Source organism: Pristiophorus japonicus, chromosome 18 (assembly GCF_044704955.1).
Source record: "Pristiophorus japonicus isolate sPriJap1 chromosome 18, sPriJap1.hap1, whole genome shotgun sequence".
Classification (NCBI taxonomy): Eukaryota; Metazoa; Chordata; class Chondrichthyes; family Pristiophoridae; genus Pristiophorus; species Pristiophorus japonicus.
Genome location: NC_091994.1, coordinates 55,175,603 through 55,197,890, shown reverse-complemented (window position 1 = coordinate 55,197,890; position 22,288 = coordinate 55,175,603). Strand labels below are relative to the sequence as shown.

Below are 22,288 nucleotides of genomic sequence, written 5' to 3'. Positions count from 1 at the left end.
CTCTCTCTCTCGCTCGCTCCCCCAGTCTCTCTCTCTCTCGCTCCCCCAGTTACTCTCTCTCTCTCGCTCCCCCAGTTACTCTCTCTCTCTCGCTCCCCCAGTTACTCTCTCTCTCTCGCTCGCTCCCCCAGTTTCTCTCTCTCTCTCTCGCTCGCTCCCCCAGTTTCTCTCTCTCTCTCTCGCTCGCTCCCCCAGTTTCTCTCTCTCTCTCTCGCTCGCTCCCCCAGTTTCTCTCTCTCGCTCCCCCAGTTACTCTCTCTCTCGCTCCCCCAGTTAGTGTCTCTCTTTCTCCCCTAGTCTCTCTCCCACTTCCAATTTCCTCTTTCTTGTAGAAGGCCACAAAAATGTCTGTATAGATTACAACGATATTCTAGGCAAAAACTCTGGAGATAACTCTGCTCCAGCTCCAGACTCGAGCGGCAATAAGCTCTATGCGAATCGTAGTTCGACCCCACTTCCGGCTTCCTCATATCGTACTACGCATGCGCGACAGAATCAAGCGTGCGTGTGCAAAAAGGGGCGGAGTCCACGGCGCACATGCACAGAAGTACACAAAGGTGTTCGTGCAGATAATCACAAAAAAAAAAACTATAAATTGTAGGGAAGATAGTTGAACTACTGTAAGTCATCAAATAAAACTCATATCTGGGGTACGCTTCCTGGACCATTAATAAATCACTACCGAGTTACAGTTGGTGAAGTCACAGTCCAACAACAATTCACAACCGAATGGTCGTAGCCTGATCCTTCTGCACCACACAGCACCAGTACATCATCATCATAGCATTCCCTCGAAATTGAGGAAGACTTGCTTCCACTCTAAAAGTGAGTTCTCAGGTGACTGAACAGTCCAATGCAGGAATTACAGTCTCCGTCACAGGTGGGACAGATAGTCGTTGAGGGAAGGGGTGGGTGGGACTGGTTTGCCGCACGCTCCTTCTGCTGCCTGCGCTTGATTTCTGTATGCTCTCGGCGATGAGACTCGAGGTGCTCAGCATCCTCCCGGATGCACTTCCTCCACTTAGGGTGATCTTGGACCAGGGACTCCCAAGTGTCGGTGGGGATGTTGCATTTTATCAGGGAGGCTTTGAGGGTGTCCTTGAAATGTTTCCTCTGCCCACCTGGGGTTCGCTTGCCGTGTAGGAGTTCCGAGTAGAGCACATGCTTTGGGAGTCTTGTGACAGGCATGCAGACGATGTGGTCCGCCCAATAGAGCTGGTCGAGTGTGGAAACGCGACACTTCGACATCGCCGCCCTAAGCGAGATCCAGCGGGCAGGGAAAGGCCAGCTCAAAGAACAGATAGTGGTTACACCTTCTTCCGGAAAGGCAAACCAGAAGAAGAACACCGCCTCCATGGAGTTGGCTTCGCCATCAAGAATGAGCTGGTGGGCCGTTTCAGAGACTCCCTCTGCAAGATAAGCGAATGTCTCATGACGCTCCGCCTCACCCTATCCCGGAACCAGTGCGCCACAGTCATCAGTACGAACACCCCAACACTCAACGCAACAGATGAGGCCAAAGAGGAATTCCAATCCAGCCTTGAACAATCCCTGTCCCAAGTCCCTACGGATGACAAACTGATCCTCCTCGGCGACTTCAACACCAGAGTCGGTAAGGACACAGACCTCTGGGGAGGCGTGATCGGCAGAGAGGGGGTAGGGAAAACCAACTCCAGCAGTAACTTGCTCCTGACAAAATGCCTAGAACACGACCTTGTCATCACCAACATCTTGTTCCGTCAGAGAGACAAGTACAAGGCATCGTGGCAACACCCTCGCTCCAAGCACTAGCACCTGCTCCACTATGTCATCGCCCGAGCCAGGGACAGCAAGGACGTGCGCATCACCCGCACCATGACAGAAGTCAACGACTGCTGGACGGACCACCGCCTAATCCGTTCCGTCATCAACATTAATATAGCCCCAAAGCAGCGACGGCAACAGAAGCAACGCAGCAGAAAAATCAACGCCAGGGCACTCAAAGACCCAGCTAAGAGAGCCTCATCATCATAGGCAGTCCCTTGGAACCGCAAAGTGAGTTCTCTGGTGACTGAACAGTCCAATATGAGAGCCACAGACTCTGTCACAGGTGGGACAGATATTCGTTGAGGGATATTGGGGTGGGTGGGGCTGGTTTGCCGCACGCTCCTTCCGCCATCTGCGCTGTCAGCCCTATACAGCCAGCGCCTCACTGCCAACTTGGCGACCCTCGATGACCCCGAAATGCAGAGTGCCCACAGCGCCTGGTCTGCCCTCAAGGCCACCATAACCAGCACCTGTGAAGAGACTCTCGGTCATTCAACCAGGAAACACCAAGACTGGTTTGACGAGAATGACCAGGAGATCCCAGAGCTAATAATAGCACCAGTACACATCACGCCAATCCTCTATCACCACACAGCACCATACACACCACGACCGATCCTCCCATACCGCACAGCAGACAGATGAAAGAGCAAGAGAGAGAGGGAGGGAGAGAGAGAGAGAGAGAGAAAGAATGGATGAACTTGCATTGATATAATGTTTCCCAGAAATATAGGATGTCCCAAAGTGCTCTACATCCAATTAACTACTTTCAGTATTGTCACTGTTGTAATGTAGGAAATGCAGCAGCCAATTTGCGCACAGTAAGGTCCCACAAACAGCAATGAGATAATGACCAGGTAATCTGTTTTTGTGGTGTTGTTTGAGGGATAAATATTGGCCAATGCGTTAAGAGAACTCCAATGCTCTTTTTCAATGCCACGGGATCTTTTACATCTGTCAGACGGGACCTTGATTTAACGTTTCATCCAAAAGACGGCACTGGATTGTCAGCCTGAATCATGGAGTGGGGTTTGACCCACGGCCTTCTGACTCAAAGGCAAGAGTGCTACCTCTGAGCCAAGGCTCAAACCATTACACTGATCCTTCTGTACCAGATAGTTCCAGTACATATCACTACTGATCCTCATGTAGCAGACAACACTTGTACACTAATCCTCCTGTACAAGAAAATGCTGCCCCAATTCCACGGAATTACAGCCTTCGTGGTTTAAAACCCTACACCATTGCTGGACCTCAAGGAACATGCACTGAACAACTAACCCAACATGCTAATCCTGGACTAAGTGCTTGATCATGGCAGCAACAGAAAAGGCTCTATTCTATATACTTTCAATTGTAAGCACAAGTCTTAACAAGCAGCTCCACTTGTCCAGCCTATATAGAAAAATACAAGAGAAATGTTTTGTAACCAGCATTGATATTACATTTCATGTTGAAAATCATGCACGGAATAATACAACCTTATGAAGGCAGGTCAGTTGAAAATACTAATTTGTTAAATGAAGTTAGGCAGTGAGTGTAAATTAATGATTGTGAGTTCTACTGCACACACATTTAATGACACACCAGTCAAATACACAGATTTAGAATTTCAATTAGAGGTTTAGACACTTACAAATTTGGGCGGTGGCAGTGTCACCTTTAGACTGCTCAGGCTAACATCGTGACCATTCTGTGCACACGCTACTAGGCGTAAAGCCACATAAAAGCCCTAAAACGTAAACAGAGGGTTAAGTATGAGAGGAATTAGTGAATAATCAACATGTCAGAATCAACGAAAGCACGACTCACATACCTGTTTATCCAGGTAGCCTTTGCCTTCAGGGTCCGCCACATCCCAAATCTGCACAGACCAACACAAAGGGTTACATGAAAACTGTACCAGCATAGACCCCTCCCCCACCCCTCCTCCTCCCACATTCCCGAGCAGAGATAGGGGTGCTCAGATGCTGTACGCTTCCCATTTTCAAACCAGTTACAGCATTAACCATGCAAAAGATCAAATACTCATTCTACTCATGACATCAATTTGTAAGTGATGTGAAGGATCTTGGAGGCTATAAAAACATTAAAGGTGGCAAGAGTATCCACAGATTTATACTAAAATATTCTACATTGTCAACTTCAGCACATTAAAAAGTTGGATCACTGGCTCGTCTATTGGAAACAGTATGGCTCCAGTCAGCCATAGTGCAACTCCAGAGTGAGTCAGTGAGGGGCATGCCGAGATTCATTTGGTGTAATCAAAACTGAGCACTGTTGTAGAGCAGTGCTATATCTATAAATGATAGTGCTTAGAGACTTTGAGTTGTACAGAGAAGAACGGTCTTGAATATGCTTGCACAAACTACACAGCTGCAATGGCTCACATGGTTGATCCAGCAAGTAGCTGAACTAAGCAGGTCAGGAGCGGGTAGCTCGCCAGTCGGTGGAGCGTTCGAGGGTCATAGCCTTAGGCTGCAGTCGGGGTGTCCCAATTGCTCTCAGCTCCCCCAGGTTAGGGGCAGAGATTCTGCCCCAGCTCCCACAATAGACATGGACAAATAGCCCAGTCCGGGCTCGCACATGACCAGCAGTCACTTGCACAAGGTGACAAAGGATAGCCGACACCCGTGGAACTGTACCCCAGCAATGAGTTATCACCAGGAGAATGGGAGACGAATAGTAACTAGCATGAGTTGACACAATCACAGATTTATATTACAATTCTAGGTAGTCCTTGGGTGCCGTGAGAGTCACTAGATTTACAGACAAAGTCACAAACTAGGGTCACATTAGGAAGTTGAATCCAAGCTTGTTTTTGCAAGTAATAAAGAGAGAGTGGGCCAGGAATCCAGTTTTTATTTAAAATCAAGTAACTGTAGGTGTCTGTGGGGAGGCAGAGCCCAAAGGTAATTCAATAGAGTAGCAGCATGCATGCTTCCAAAAGCATCAATCTGAATAGCGTGACTTTGGCAATGTGTCAATTACGGGCCAGCCCCTTCCTCAGGGAAAGGTACTGGAAATATTGGACGAAGACCCCTCAGGTTACTTCCGAAATCCTCGTTGCGACCAATTTCAGGTCACTAACAGCGGAGGCGGAGATAGACAAGAATCAGCTACTCCTGTGGAAAGGCAAGAAAGAAGCAGAGACTTGGTGAATGCATTTTGCCTCAGCTATACCACAAGCAGATATGCAGAAACCCAAGTGCCTGGTCCTCATATGTCGGCAGTGAGCAAGTGCAGGTGAGCTATTTGACTACAGTGGCATCACAGCCAAATTCTCATTCTCACCAGGTGATTTTCAGGAGCAGGATAGCTGGCCAATCTTCCTTCCCCCTGGAGCCCATGGACATGGAGGCTAATTCTTAAAACACATAATCATATGGACACAAAACTTGGAAATAAGTGAACAGTGAGGAGGATAGTGAGTGACTTCAAGAGGATATAGAGCGGCTGGTGGAATAGGCGGATACGTAGCAGATGAAATTTAACGCAGAAGAGTGCGATGTGATATATTTTAATAGGAAGAACGAGGAGAAGCAATATAAACTAAAGGGGGTGTAATTCTGAAAGGGCTGCATGAAGAGAGAAACCTGGGGGTATATGTGCACAAATCGCTGAAGGTGGCAGAGCAGGTTGAGATAGCGGTTAGAAAAGCATACGGAATCCTGGGCTTCATAAATAGAGGCATAGAGTACAAAAGCAAGGAAGCTTTGATGAACCTTTATAAAACATTGGTTTAGCCTCAACTCGAGCATTGTGTCCAATTCTGAGCACCGCAATTTAGGAAGGATATGAAGACCTTAGAGAGGGTGCAGAAAAGATTTACAAGGATGCTTCCAGGGATGAGGACTTTAGTTACGTGGATAAACTGGAGATGCTGGGGTTGTTTTCCTTAGGAGAGGAGATTTGATAGAGTTGTTCAAAATCATGAGGGGTCTGGACAGAGGAGAGAGCGGCTGTTCCCATTGGCGGGAGGGTCGAGAACCAGAGGACACAGATTTAAGGTGATTGGCAGAAGAACCAAAGACGACATGAGAAAAAGCTTTTTTATGCAGCGAGTGGTTGGGATCTGGACTGCACTGCCTGAAAGGGTGGTGGAGGCAGACTCAATTGTGGCTTTCAAAAGGGAATTGTATAAGTAGCTGAAGGAAAAAAATGCAAGGCTACAGGGAAAGAACAGGACTTGCTGAAGTGCTCTTATTGAAAGCTGGCATGGGCTCAACTGGCAGAATTACCTCTTTCTGTGCTGTAATCATTCTATGGGCCCAAGTTTCCACATGATTTGCGCCTGATTTTTAGGAGCAACTGGTGGAGAATGGACTATCTTAGAAATCGCAATTCTCCACATTTTTGTTCTGCAGTTCTAGTCAGGTAGAACAGTTCTACTTTGGAACAGAATTTTTTCTTCAAAAGGGGGCGTGTCCGGCCACTGACACCTGATTTCAAAGTTTCCACAGTGAAAACGTACTCCAAACTAAAGTAGAATGGAGCAAGTGAAGATTTTTGTAGAACTGAAAAAACCTGTTCTACACATTAAAAAATCAGGCGCAGGTTACAAATTAGGCGTCCAGAACGAGGTGGGGGGGGGGGGGAAGGGAACTCATTAAATTCTATAATAAATCCTTATTTATACTTCTACAAATATTATACAAATAAATCCAACCTGAATAAACATTTATAAGCAAAAAGATTAAATAAACCATCTTCCTACCTGTGTGAAAGTGCTTCAGGCAGGCCTTTCTGGACCGAAGGCAGAACGGGCCGGCCCGAGACTTCGGGCAGGGCTCGTCCCCAGCACCAGATTTACAGGTAGCTGGCGTTGGGTCGGTTCGGTTCGGGTCGGGTCGGGGGGAGGGAGAGAGAGAGGGGGAGGGACAGAGAGAGGGGGAGGGAGAGAGAGAGAGGGGGAGGGAGAGAGAGAGGGGGAGGGAGAGAGAGGGAGGGGGGGGGAGAGAGAGGGAGGGGGGGAGAGAGAGGGATGGGGGGAGGTCAGGTCGGATCCAGTCCGGGAGCAGGAGTCGGGTCGGGTCGGGTCCAGTGGTGTGGGGGGGGTCAGGTCGGGGGGCGGGGAGCGCGGGTCGGGTCCAGTCGGGGGGGCGGGGAGCGGGAACAGGAGCGCGGGTCGGTTCGGGTCCAGTCGGGGAGCGGGAACAGAAGCGCGGGTCGGGTCAGGTCGGGGGGGGGGGGGGGGGGGAGCGGGTGTCGGGTCTGGTCCGGAGGCGGGGGGGGGGGGGAAGCAGGAGCTGGCCGTGGAAGGAGCCTTATTCACGCAGCCCCAGTGAAGCCATTCGGCCAGGGCTAGGGGCTGCGTGCTTCGGGCCCCTCCCACACAGTTTGGCGCCTGGAGCTACTGCACTTGCGTGCCCACTGTGCAGAGGTCCCGGCACTGTTTTCAGCGCAGGGACCTGGCTCCGCCTCCCTACAGCTCGTGCTGCGCTGCGCCGAGGGCCAGAGGACCTGCAGGGAGGTGGAGAATACCGAGGATTTTTTTAGGCGTACTTTGTGGCGCGAAAAACAGGCGTCCAGGTCGGGACTGCGCCGTTCTAGGCGCGTGTGGAAACTTGGTGCCCTATGATTCTATATCCCTACGTCTCAATGCTCTGACTGCCCCAGGATTGGCTGATATACACACTCATTTAGTACAGTACTTCAATCCAGAATACTACAAATAGGACAGGGTAGGAAGGACTATGCTGCAGGGTTTATGAACTGCCACATCCATCCTCTTGAAGCTGGCACTAAAATTCTACGGTACAACAATATCATACACCAGATCATTCAGGTCTCTCTGCAAGGAGATAATATCTGCACTTTTTAGATATACTGGGGATATTTTGATATACAAGCTTTAATTATCTGTACCAGGATTTCAGTGACCCCCTCCGTGACTTGCTTTATTGCATTCATAAAACTACTAACAGGTTTTGATGAATGTTTTGCTGAATGCTGTACCCACACAGTGTCGACAGAGGGGCAGCTCGGTGCTTTAACCAGGTATACACACTCCAGAGTGTGGTACTGACCAACATGAAAGGCCCCCACTTCAATCAAGGAGTTAGTAGATTTGAATCGGGGCAGTAGTAAGGGTATTAAATTGGCCCTGGCAAAAAGGGGAGCGGAGGGTGAGAGGGGGAAAGAGGAACATAAGAAATAGGAGGAGTTGGCCCTATGGCCCCTCGAGCCTGCTCCACCATTTAATAAGATCACGGCTGATCATCGACCTCAACTCCACTTTCCCACCCGATCTCCATATCCCTCAATTCCCCTAGACCCCAAAAACCCCTCTATGTCAGCCTTGAATACATTCAGAGACTCAGCATCCACAGCCCTCTGGGGCAGAGAATTCCAAAGATTCACAAACCTCCGAGTGAAGAAATTCCTCATCTCAGTCTTAAATGGCCAACCCCTTATCCTGGGACTGTGTCCCCTAGATCTAGACACGCCAGCCAGGGGAAACAACCTCTCAGCATCTACCCCATCAGGAAGGAGGATTGGGAACAGTTAGTGCCCCTACAGCGGATAGGTAGCCAGGATTCAGTTTGTTTGTGATTCCCCCTGGCTGAATAGCTTGCTGGCACTCACTAATTAGGCACACACTTGAAGACTGGTAATTTCAGCACCCAGTTTTGGGATAGTGATGCATTTTGGAAGGAGAAATGAAGAGAGGCAATATAAACTAAATGGTACAATTTTAAAGGGGGTGCTGGAACAGATCGACCTGGGGATTCACATACACAATTATTTGACGGTGGCAGGACAAGCTGAGAGGCTGTTTTTTAAAAAAAGCATCCGGGATCCGTAGGTTTAAAAATAGAGGTAGAGAGCACAAAAGCAAGGATGTTATGGTAAACCTTTATATATCACTGGTTAGGCCTCTGCTGGAGTATTGCCTTCAACTGTGGGCATCACAGTTTAGGAAGGATGTCAAGGCCTTAGAGAGGGAACAGAGGAAATTTATCAAAATTGTATCAGGGATGAGGGACTTCAGTTTTGTGGAGAGACTGGAGAAGCTGGGGTTGTTCTCCTTAGAGCAAAGAAGGTTAAGAGGAGATTTAATAAAAGGTGCTTTGAATTATAAGGGCCTTTGCTAGAGTAGATAGAGAGAAACTGTTTCCACTGGCAGGAGGTTAGTTAACAGAGGACACAGACTCAAGGTAATTGGCAAAAGATCCCCGGGGCGGGAGCAGAAAGAGGGGGAGAATTTCTTTTAAGCAGCGAGTTATGATGACTTGGAATGCACAGCCTGAAAGGGCGATGGCTGATTCAATATTAGCTTGCAAAAGGGAATTGGATATACAGGTTGGGCCTCTGTGGTCCAGCACCCTTGGGACCTGATTGGTGCCGAAACAGAGAATTTTCTGGACCATGGGAGGTCACGCCTAGCCTAATCTTACGTGTCGACAGCGTCTGGCCTCCTGTGTGTGTGTGTGTGTGTAAACATAGAAACATAGAAAATAGGTGCAGGAGCAGGCCATTCAGCCCTTCTAGCCTGCACCGCCATTCAATGAGTTCATGGCTGAACATGAAACTTCAGTACCCCCTTCCTGCTTTCACGCCATACCCCTTGATCCCCCGAGTAGTAAGGACTTCATCTAACTCCCTTTTGAATATATTTAGTGAATTGGCCTCAACTACTTCCTGTGGTAGAGAATTCTACAAGTTCACCACTCTCTGGGTGAAGAAGTTTCTCCTTATCTCGGTCCTAAATGGCTTACCCCTTATCCTTAGACTGTGACCCCTGGTTCTGGACTTCCCCAACATAGGGAACATTCTTCCTGCATCCAACCTGTCCAAACCCGTCAGAATTTTAAACGTTTCTATGAGGTCCCCTCTCACTCTTCTGAACTCCAGTGAATACAAGCCCAGTTGATCCAGTCTTTCTTGATAGGTCAGTCCCACCATCCCGGGAATCAGTCTGGTGAATCTTCGCTGCATTCCCTCAATAGCAAGAATGTCCTTCCTCAAGTTAGGAGACCAAAACTGTACACAATACTCCAGGTGTGGCCTCACCAAGGCCCTGTACAACTGTAGCAACACCTCCCTGCCCCTGTACTCAAATCCCCTCGCTATGAAGGCCAACATGCCATTTGCTTTCTTAACCGCCTGCTGTACCTGCATGCCAACCTTCAATGACTGATGTACCATGACACCCAGGTCTCGTTGCACCTTCCCTTTTCCTAATCTGTCACCATTCAGATAATAGTCTGTCTCTCTGTTTTTACCACCAAAGTGGATAACCTCACATTTATCCACATTATACTTCATCTGCCACGCATTTGCCCACTCACCTAACCTATCCGAGTCACTCTGTAGCCTCATAGCATCCTCCTCGCAGCTCACACTGCCACCCAACTTAGTGTCATCCGCAAATTTGGAGATACTACATTTAATCCCCTCTTCTAAATCATTAATGTACAATGTAAACAGCTGGGGCCCCAGCACAGAACCCTGCGGTACTCCACTAGTCACTGCCTGCCATTCCGAAAAGTACCCAATTACTCCTACTCTTTGCTTCCTGTCTGACAACCAGTTCTCAATCCACGTCAGCACACTACCCCCAATCCCATGTGCTTTAACTTTGCACATTAATCTCCTGTGTGGGACCTTGTCGAAAGCTTTCTGAAAGTCCAAATATACCACATCAACTGGTACTCCTTTGTCCACTTTATTGGAAACATCCTCAAAAAATTCCAGAAGATTTGTCAAGCATGATCTCCCTTTCACAAATCCATGCTGACTTGGACCTATCATGTCACCATTTTCCAAATGCGCTGCTATGACATCCTTAATAATTGATTCCATCATTTTACCCACTACTGAGGTCAGGCTGACCGGTCTATAATTCCCTGCTTTCTCTCTCCCTCCTTTTTTAAAAAGTGGGGTTACATTGGCTACCCTCCACTCGATAGGAACTGATCCAGAGTCAACGGAATGTTGGAAAATGACTGTCAATGCATCCTCTATTTCGAAGGCCACCTCCTTAAGTACTCTGGGATGCAGTCCATCAGGCCCTGGGGATTTATCGGCCTTCAATCCCATCAATTTCCCCAACACAATTTCCCGACTAATAAAGATTTCCCTCAGTTCCTCCTCCTTACTAGATCCTCTGACCACTTTTATATCCGGAAGGTTGTTTGTGTCCTCCTTAGTGAATACTGAACCAAAGTACTTATTCAATTGGTCTGCCATTTCTTTGTTCCCCGTTATGACTTCCCCTGATTCTGACTGCAGGGGACCTACGTTTGTCTTTACTAACCTTTTTCTCTTTACATACCTATAGAAACTTTTGCAATCTGCCTTAATGTTCCCTGCAAGCTTCTTCTCGTACTCCATTTTCCCTGCCCTAATCAAACCCTTTGTCCTTCTCTGCTGAGTTCTAAATTTCTCCCAGTCCCCAGGTTCGCTGCTATTTCTGGCCAATGTGTATGCCATTTCCTTGGCTTTAATACTATCCCTGATTTCCCTAGATAGCCACGGTTGAGCCACCTTCCCTTTTTTATTTTTACGCCAGACAGGAATGTACAATTGTTGTAATTCATCCATGCGGTCTCTAAATGTCTGCCATTGGCCATCCACAGTCAACCCCTTAAGTATCATTAGCCAATCTATCTTAGCCAATTCATGCCTCATACCTTCAAAGTTACCCTTCTTTAAGTTCTGGACCATGGTCTCTGAATTAACTGTTTCATTCTCCATCCTAATGCAGAATTCCACCATATTATGGTCACTCTTCCCCAAGGGGCCTCGCACAATGAGATTGCTAATTAATCCTCTCTCATTACACAACACCCAGTCTAAGATGGCCTCCCCCCTAGTTGGTTCCTCGACATATTGGTCTAGAAAACCATCCCATATGCACTCCAGGAAATCCTCCTCCACCGTATTGCTTCCAGTTTGGCTAGCCCAATCTATGTGCATATTAAAGTCACCCATTATAACTGCTGCACCTTTATTGCATGCACTCCTAATTTCCTGTTTGATGCCCTCCCCAACATCACTACTACTGTTTGGAGGTCTGTACACAACTCCCACTAACGATTTTTGCCCTTTAGTGTTCTGCAGCTCTACCCATATAGATTCCACATCATCCAAGCTAATGTCTTTCCTAACTATTGCATTAATCTCCTCTTTAACCAGCAATGCTACCCCACCTCCTTTTCCTTTTATTCTATCCTTCCTGAACGTTGAATACCCCTGGATGTTGAGTTCCCAGCCCTGATCATCCTGGAGCCACGTCTCTGTAATCCCAATCACATCATATTTGTTAACATCTATTTGCACAGTTAATTCATCCACCTTATTGCGGATACTCCTTGCATTAAAACACAAAGCCTTCAGGCTTGCTTTTTTAACACCCTTTGTCCTTCTAGAATTTTGCTGTACAGTGGCCCTTTTTGTTCTTTGCCTTGGGTTTCTCTGCCCTCCACTTTTCCTCATCTCCTTTCTGTCTTTTGCTTTTGTCTCATTTTTGTCTCCCTGCATAGGTTCCCATCCCCCTGCAATATTAGTTTAACTCCTCCCCAACAGCACTAGCAAACACTCCCCCTAGGACATTGGTTCCGGTCCTGCCCAGGTGCAGATCGTCCGGTTTGTACTGGTCCCACCTCCCCCAGAACCGGTTCCAATGCCCCAAGAATTTGAATCCCTCCCTGCTGCACCACTGCTCAAGCCATGTATTCATCTGCGCTATCCTGCGATTCCTACTCTGACTAGCACGTGGCACTGGTAGCAATCCCGAGATTATGACTTTTGAGGTCCTACTTTTTAATTTAGCTCCTAAAATTCTTTTCGTAGGACCTCATCCCTTTTTTTTTTTTACCTATGTCGTTGGTACCAATGTGCACCACGACAACTGGCTGTTCTCCCTCCCATTTCAGAATGTCCTGCGCCCGCTCCGAGACATCCTTGACCCTTGCACCAGGGAGGGTGTACGTGTGTGTGTGTGTGTGTGTGTGCTGGCAGCCTGTGGGCGGCGACCGACCGACCGACTCTCCCGGCGGTAGTTAACGCGCTGGTTTGGTGCTTTTTTTAAAAATAAACGCAGCACATGTGCAGAACACTTACAGGTCGTTGCTCAGAACCACGTATAAACCCCTCCTCTCCCTCAGACCCAACTAATGCTGAACCTCAGATGTTTCTGGACCAGAGTCCCAGCCCAAAGAGGTCCAACCTGTCTATGTGAAAAGGAAAACTTTGTCAGGCTATGGGGAAAGAACAAGGGAGTGGGATAAATTGGACAGCTCTTTCAACAAGCCGGCAGATGCAATTGGCTGAATGGCCTAATTCTGTGCTGCATCAGTCTTCGAAGAGGAGTCCAGGAGAATCAAGGGATATGGAGATTGGGTCAGAACGTGGAGTTGAGGTCGATGATCAGCCAAGATCTTACTGAGTGGCGGAGCAGGCTCGAAGGGCCGTATGGCCTACTCCTGCTCCTATTTCTATTTCTTATGTTTCTTAGAACAGCAATGAAGGAAAGAAAGAAGGGCGGTGAAGAGAGAGAAAATGAGAACCTGAGAGCACCTACGGAAATAAAGTCCAAGTACTTTAATCTTCGCATCATCTCCTTGTCCACTATAAACAAGCCGGAACAATCATTTTGATGCAATTATGGAGCTGTAGCAGCTAAACTCATTTAAGAAATGCTGACTTTACCCCCATTAATGTCTACTCCTTCAGCCAGAATTCAATAATCTAATGGAAGTGACTTCCAGTTAATGGAACACTGAAGTACTTGTTTAGTATTTACTAAAGTATCTTTCACAGCAGGCTGACAGGTTGCAGCTATTATATGCCATTAGTCAATTACTGCATATATCAGTCTACTGACTGATTCATGACATTTGGTAAAATATACAAGTTACTCTCAGCATCAGACTGATTTTCACAAAAATCAGTGCTGCAGTTTAATTCAGTGTGGTATATTTATCCTTGAACAGCATCTCTGTCTCACCCAGTAAGCAGTGACCAGGTGGTAGCCGCAAGACAACAATGTTAGCCCACACCTGGAGTACTGTGAGCAGTTCTGGGCACCACACCGTAGGAAGGATATATTGGCCTTGGAGGGAGTGCAGTGTAGGTTTACCAGAATAACTGAACTCCAAGGGTTAAATTACGAGAAGAGATTACAAAAACTAGGATTGTATTTTCTGAAGATTAAGGGGTAATTTGATTGAAGTTTTCAGGATATTATGGGGGACTGATAGGGTAGATAGAGAGAAACTATTTTCATTGGTTGGTGAGTCTAGGGGGCAGAGTCTAAAAACGAGAGCCAGGCCTTTTAAGAGCAAAGTTAGGAAACGCTTCTACACACAAAGGGCAGTAGAAGTTTGGAACGGCAATTGATGCTAGGCCGATTGTTAATTTTAAATCGGAGATAGCTAGACTTGTTAACTAAAGGTATTAAGTAAGGAATATGTGACAAAGGCAGGTATATGGAGTTAGGTCACAGATCAGCCATGATCAACCAGGCTCGAGGGGCTAAATGGCCTTCTCCTGTTCCGATTGCACTCCTTCACTGCAGCTCGTTCCTTCCCAATTCTAACAACGCTAACAAACTTGCCCCTAACAGAATGGGCGCAGTTTGTCTGTGCAAGCTTAAAATCCAGAAGAGCAAGGACCAGTACCGCATACATCAAATATATTACAGCAACAGACAAAAAGTGCGTCAAGTGTTTTTTAAACAAACTCAAATCAAAAAAACTCCATCACAATTTCATCACCACATCTCTCAAATTTCTACCAGATCCTCCAATTCTCTTTTACAAGATTTACTTATTTATTTTAAGCTGAAAGGTGAAAGCTGGGGCGAACTCAGATTTGGTGGTGTTTTTTGCCCCTCACTGATAGCAATACTACTAAGGGAATCAAGGGGTATGGTGAGAAAGCAGGAATGGGGTACTGAAGTTGCATGTTCAGCCATGAACTCATTGAATGGCGGTGCAGGCTCGAAGGGCCGAATGGCCTACTCCTGCACCTATTTTCTATGTTTCTATGTTTCAATCAGGGTGAACCTGGCCAATGCACACTCTCTCACAGCTCGCGGACAATCACACCCAAAGACCAAGGAGGAGTCTGTTACTACAGAATCATCAGGAAATAACCTGCAGTGGATTCCGAGAAAAATGTGCTTCCAGTTTATACCACACGACGTTTGTTTGGCCACTGTGGGCTCAGCAATTAATTGCTCTGGCATCTTAACACCAAGGTCACAGACTTCACAACAGATCAGCATGCAAGTGTGCTTGATTCTACCTCTTGCACTCATAAATGCAAGTATTCTATTCTCTGGTCCATGAAACATTACTTTATTCAAAGAATCCAAATAACCTACCCTTCTATTACAAAAGGTCACTTTGCTTTGACAGTTATGGCAGACGGTGAAATAAGCCACACCATATTCTCCCAATACAGATGTGCTTTGAGATTCCGCAGCATGTTTATGATGCATAACCTGCCAGCGCCACTAGAGGGTGCACATGATGAGCCAGAAGAAGCCGTCACTACCTGCATTTACACGGCAATGGCTGAATTTTGGATGAATATTCGACCATCATTTTATTCTCCAGTATTCCCAAGACACACAACATCCATGTGCATTTTAAGAAATTTGTGATCTTTACTGCAGCACGTTCAAAGTTGTTGGTTTAAATTTTGCATAAAATTCAGTTCGAGGTCTCCATCTGCTGACCTGGACCTCAGTTGATTGTGGCTATTAGCTTGTCCCTCCAATCATCTCCAGAATGCTGTAGCCCGTTAAAGCAATGGAGGATGATGCGGGAGTGCTACGCACCAAGTTCATTTTGTGTATGTGTATGTGTACCCTGCTCTCCAAGCCAACAGTCCCTTCATATATTGCATTCCAACTGAGGGTCACAGACCCGAAACATTAACCCTTCCTTCCTTTCTCCACAGATGTTGCCTGACTTGTTAAGATTTCCAGCACTTTGATTGGATTTCAGATTTCCAGCAACTACAGTATCCGCCTTTTGTTTTCTTTCATTTGGAGGTGCAGCACCTCCCTATAAATGTATGGTAACAATGTTAACAGTTGCAGTTAACCCATTTCAAACCTCAAAATGAAACAAGTCAATAACTTATTAAACCAACCAGGAGATATAGGGGAAATATAACAAGAGCAAGTGTGATGATGCCTGGATTTTTAAGAGCGCAGCGCGAAATCAGACAGCAGGAAATCCTCACTGCATGGTCCTGTCTCCTGTTGTTGGAAAGGGAAGGGGCCTTGTCTGAGCCCGTGCTTCAGGCTCACAGTCAGGGATGGTCAAGCAACCACCCCTTGCCATTCCTGGCCTGGGTGTGCTCAGTACAGACACTGGAATCAGAAAGCAAAGTGTTCCCCACCACCCCCTTTTTCTTGACTTTAACAGGCTCACAAATTCACCCCAAAAATATAACATTCGTGCAACAGAAATGTCTTGCCAATATTTTGCTCGTGACAAGCAGAACTACTCATTGAAGACATCAGTGTATCATTGGGTATCTTACGCACTAACACATTGCCAATTACATGGCTTGGAAAGAACTCCCGGATCGTGGCAGCTCAGTGGATTGCTTGTTCCAGGCCAAATCTCAGCCAAATCCTTTGTCAATGCCCAATATGGGCACTGCTCAGTAAAATAGCTCACTTGGAAACATACAAAAGCTGCGCCATTTCTCAACCTTGGGTTTTAAATGTGAATTGTTCCCATACTAGGGAGACATCAAAGCCAGGCGTCATTGATCACAGTGACATTCTTATAACACTGTGCTGACAGAAACAAGATTTGTCCAGCAATTTCAACTGGTAATAATGGCCCTTTTAAAGAAGGGACTCATTCAAGCTGCTAGTACTTGATAAACATTGTTCCTGTAGTTTAGGGATACATTCAAAGCTGATACTTGAGGATTTTACCGGGTCAGTGTACTGTTGGTGGCAGGTATCTTGTACCCCCATCACAGACAGCACCGACTAATGTAAGGGAGGCCATCGTAGTCTCAACTGGATCAGAGAGCATCCTCGCAGATCCAGTGGGCTGCTGCGGGTTCTCTAGTTGCCTCCAAATGCAGAGAGATGGAGTCCGCAGCCTTGTAGCACCATCGCTGCTTTCCTTTTAAACACACCATTTTTCCAACAGATCAGGGCAGCAAGAGGAAGAAAAACAGAGGGAGAGTAGCACACTTATTTGAGCCACGGCCCACCTGGGACCCCAACAGTCCAGTCACCGATTGCTCGGCAGTTGCTAAGTGGATTATCTGTTGATGAGCCTCTCAGTTCAGCTTCCCCACATACAAGTACATAAAACAGGCATGCTTTGGGCACGAATAACTCCGAACCTCCCTCTGGAGGGTGTGGAAGGCAGACAGGAGAAACAGCTCTCACACTAGTACAATAGAATCCCTCTCTCAAAGCTGCCGTTTTGAGTCAAACCACCAAGACAACACGGGGCAAGTGGAGTATCAGCTACTAGAGAAATATTCTCCACAACCCTTAGTTCCTCTAATTCTGGCCCATTGTGCATCCCTGACTTCTTTGGCCCTAAGCTGCCCAGGCCCTAAAGGTCTGGAATTCCCTCCCTAAACATCTCTGCCTACAAATTGCTGCTTAAAACCAAGCTTTTGGTCACCCGTCCCTCAGTGTTGATTTCTCTGATTACATTTCTGTGAAACTGGGACATTTTACCATGTTCAAGGCACTATATAAATGTAAGCTTTTGTTTTCCAGGTAAGTCGAATCCAGCTTGATCAGCTCACGATATCCAAACATAAGATAGAAAGGAGTGCCAAATGCGAGTTCACCAGCTTCCCTCGGGTAACTGATACAGGCCTCACTTTAAATACAATCCCCACCATTAATTTACTAATAATGGATACAAGCTCAAAAATCTGTTTGGAGATGGGGTACAGCACTGTCACCCCCATTCTGTGACCCATGGTCCCAGCAACACAGCTTTCCATAGCGCGCATAGAACTAGCCTACAAAACATTGCCAGCAACTTAAACTTTCCTTTCATTGTTTAATACTTCCATCACAGCTAGCATCCTACATTATAGGATGAGTTCATGGTACTGTAGGCTTCATATGCAGGTTCTTACCTTTCCTAGGATAACATCAGAGAGACCAGACTTCTTCAGGAACAGTGCTGCCTCATTGGGCCCAACTTTTCCTGTATGAGCTGGATCCACCTATACAACAAAAACACCCGCTCAGTACACAACAGTGACCCGCTGGATAAGCGCTTTCCTCCCCCAGTAGACCAGGCAGCTAATCTCAGGAAAAAGCTTCTGCGCAGATTGCTACTGAAATCAAACAATTCGGAATGCAAAATTCAAAAAAAATAGTGTGAAATAATAAGTTTAAGTGTTACCCTTGGCTCAGTGGATAGCATATTCGCACCTCTGAGTCAGAAGGTCATGGGTTCAAGTCTCACCACAGAGACTCGAGCACAAAATTCTAGGCTGACACTCCAGTGCAGTACTGAGGGAGTGCCGCATTGTCAGAGGTGCTGTCTTTCAGATGAGATATTAAACCGAGGCCCGTCTGCTCTCAGGTGGTTGCAAAAGGTCCCTTAGCACTTTTTAAAAAGAGGAGCATTTTCCGTGTCCTGGCCAATATTTATCCTTCAACCAACATCTAAAACAGATTATCTGGTTTGTATCTCACTAGTTTGTGGGATCTTGCTGTGTACAATTTGGGTGCTGCGTTTCCCACATTACAACAGTGACTGCACATCAAGAGTACTTCACTGGCCGTAAACGCTTTGGGACTCCTGAGGTGATGAGAGACTTTCTTTCTTTGTTTTAAACTGTTTATAACAAAGTAGGGGTGGAAAGAGTCCTGACCTTGTGTGATCTTTGTTGAAGCAGGTTTAACTGACTTCTCGTTATTTGACAGCGCTTTGCACCCACCCAGTGCTACTCTGCCCACCTGTGTCCCAATGCTCCGGCAACATGCATTAAACATACTCCACTGGAACTTTATACAAACAGTCCCAAAAATCTCCACATCTCACAGCAGCCAAAACTTGTTACATAAGCAAGACTTTATCTTGACCAATTTCATTAAAGGTAAAGCAGGACTAAAGTCCATGCACAATAACTTTGCTATAAAAGGGTGTTCTATTGTGTGACTGTTTTATAAATGGTTTCTATTGTACATCAATTTCCATCCTGCACCAAATGATCATTTTTGATAGGATACTAAATACCCACAAGGTTGTGTATCAAATCAACAACTTGCATTTATATGGTGCCATGAACATAGTACCCAATTCACTCCAAGTCCCTTTCACCATCACCCCTGTGTTCGCTGAGCTACAATGTCTCCCAGTCCAGCAACGCTTAAAATTCTTATCCTTATTTTCAAATCCCTCCCTATCTCTAACCTCCTCCAGCCCCACAATCCTGAGATCTCTGCGCTCCTCCAATTCTGGCCTCTTGCATATCCCCTAATTTATTTTTTAAAAACAGTAGCGGCCATGCGTTCAGCTGCCTGGGGCCTAAGCTTTGCAATTCCCGCCCTTCGACCTCTCTCTCCTCCAAGACGCTCCTTAAAACCTATCTCTGATCAAGCTTTTGTTCACCTATCTTAATATCTCTCTATGTGGATCGGTGTCAAATTCTGTTTTGATAATCGCTCCTGTAACATGCCGTGGTATGTTTTACTACATTAAAGGCACTATATAAAAGCAAGTTGTTGTTGTTGTTGTAACCATTCCAAACATTTAGCAGAAAACAGATTCCGAACTGCAGTGGAAATATTAGAGAAGACGACTGAAATAGAGTCCAAACAAATAGGTTTTAAAGGAGATTTTTTTTTAAAGGTGGGACGAGAGCAGTAAAGGTTTAGGAAGTGGGTGTTCAGACAGCAGAGTCAACACAGCTGGAGGTAATACCAACCATGGGGGGCAGGGGTATAGAGACCAGAGGCCAGAGGCAGAGGACAACAGGTTGGGGTGATGGCCAGAAGAGGGTGTAGAGGTAGGTTGGGGTGAGGCTATTGAAGCATTTTTAAGCAAGATGAGGATTTTGAATCCAGTGCATTGGAGATAAGGAAACATATGAGGTCAGCCATTTACAGCTGAAGCACTGAGGCAAGGATCAGTAGTGGAGCAGCCAGTAGATGGGTGGGGAGTGTATCGAGGGAGCAGGAGATGGCCTGTTGAGGGCTGGAGGGAAGCTGCAGAGTGAAGTAGGCTCTCTGCCCCCACCTCCAAGGGTGAGAATAAGGGCGGAGATGGTCTCAATCTTTGAGACAGGAAGTGTAAGTTCCTCATAATTGACGAGGATGAAGGAGATGAGATAGGGCAAGCAGGGCAATTAGGGAGAGGGGCTGCTACCCTCAGGAATGATTAGGCCGCTGAGGGAGATGTGGTATTGTTAGAAATGTCAAGCCGGATCTAACAGGATGATCTTGGGACAGGTACACTCGAGTCTGCAGTGTTCAGACTTGGGGTTGTAAACAACAACTTGCATTTATATAGCACCTTTAACAGAGTGAAACATCCCAAGGCGCTTCACAGGAGTATTATGCAATAAATATTTGACACCAAGCCGCATAAGTAGAAATTAGCGCAGGTGACCAAAAGCTTGGTCAAAGATGTAGATTTTAAGGAACGTCTTGAAGGAAGAAAGAGGTAGAGAGGTTTAAGGAGGGAGTTCCAGACCTTAGGGCCCAGGCAACAGAAGGCACGGCCACCAATGGTTGAGCGATTACAATCAGGGATGCTCAAGAGGGCAGAATTAGAGGAGTGCAGACATCTCGGAGGGGGGGGCTGGAGGAGATTTCAGAGATGGGGGGGCGGGGAGCGAATCCGTGGAGGTATTTGAAAATAAGGATGAGAATTTTGAAATCGAGGCGTTGCTTAACCGGAAGCCAATGTAGGTCAGCAAGCACAGGGCTGATGGGTGAGCGGGACTTGGTGCACAGGGGGAGAACTACAGGGAAGGGGAGTGAATGGAAGATGTGGGATAAATTGAGTGACTTGGTGGGGGCAAGAGCATCAAAGGCAAAACCACAGGAGCTAAATAGCTCAACTGTGACCCTGTGGCAATAAAGGGCGAGAAGTGAGGGAGTTGCAGCTTATGGTGAGGGGGCTAGAGTTGCAGGGTCATTTTATTTGGAGGAAGCGGGGCAAGGAGATGTGGGCAGAATGAGAGAAATGAGGAAGTGATCAGAGATAGCCTTGTTAATGATTGAGAGCTATGCATGATGGTCAACCAGTGACAAATGATAGTGCTGTCGCGTAAACCCCCACCCCAGCCCCTCCAATAAGGAGCTAATGTCAGGAAAATGCAAATACAGGAGAAGGAATAGCACTGAAATGCAAAATATTTAATTCCAATATTTAAACCTCATCTGGTGCTGGGCATAGGTTTTAATTGTATATTTTTCACAGTAACTCTGCATTTGAACATTTTTACCACCAACATAAATGTAGTGCCTCACACAAATGGAGCACTCACGCTTTATTTTAAACAAATGCAGTGCCTCATGAATAGGAGCTGCTTAACTTTCTTACAGACTAATGCCAAGATCAAAAAGAAATCAGTACTTATGACCTTAACACGAGTGCGATTCCTATTTCATCCAAAATCGAAGAGAAAGCCCCTTAAGTTTGAAGTTTTTAACCTCACGTTGTAAGGGGCCCCACAGCTCAGGGAGCTATAATGAAGAGCCATGTCAGGTACCAACACTGGTTTGGGTGGTTTGCCCTTCAATTATCTCTCCTCCCCAAGGCAATGCACCAATATCTCCCAAGGTCAAGATCAGAGCCTTGAGTGGAGAGCAGCGACACTTGACTGCACCACAACTCATGCCAGTAGTAACTATAATCTTAATGTGGATAGTATTTACACAAGCTTAACATAGTGGAAGTCTGAGCACGTTTTATAAGCAGCTCCGTCAGATCCATCTTCCTTCATTGCCACAATAAAACTTGTTTAACACTGGGCAGCTTCAGCTTACAGCCAACCCTTACACATGTGTGGCTGATTACTGTATCAGATTAATTAGGACTTAAATTCTACTTCAAATAATCTATCCTTTCAATCAAATTTTACCTCTGAATTTCTTTAAGTAATTTTTTTTTGTTATTTTCCACTTTTTAAAGTTACCCCTCCTAATGGTTTCTCCTTTAGCTCGGAATCCATTTTTGTCTGATTATACATCTGTGAATCACCTTGGGACACTTTTCTATCTTAAAGGCACAATATAAACGCATGTCGTTGTTGAGTTTCCTTGCCCTCCCCAGTCCCAGATATACTACAGTGACTGGAAGTAACCTGCCCCTGGATCTCTGCTCTGTAACTGACTACAGGCAATGTAGAGTTACCCCAAGAGATTGACTCACTGGTTTTACCTCTGCGTTCTTGTTCTCTACAGTGGAATGGGTGGCCTGGGCCAAGCTCTTCCACTTGGTATTTCCTCCAACCAATATCAGGAACATGGGAAATCTTGGCTATGAGCAAGGGTACAGAGAGT

At 46.4% G+C, this 22,288-nt stretch overlaps 1 protein-coding gene across 1 annotated transcript in view; it reads right to left on the bottom strand.

Moving 5' to 3' along the window:
* Positions 1–22,288, bottom strand: part of eps15l1a (epidermal growth factor receptor pathway substrate 15-like 1a) — a 395,109-nt gene that overhangs the window by 262,218 nt on the left and 110,603 nt on the right. Inside the window, exons 3-5 of the mRNA XM_070860699.1 lie at positions 17,902–17,991; positions 3,623–3,670; positions 3,443–3,538 (exon numbers count right to left, since the gene is read on the bottom strand). Of these exons, the coding sequence (XP_070716800.1) occupies positions 3,443–3,538; positions 3,623–3,670; positions 17,902–17,991 (234 nt within the window). The remainder of the gene's footprint in view (positions 1–3,442; positions 3,539–3,622; positions 3,671–17,901; positions 17,992–22,288) is intronic.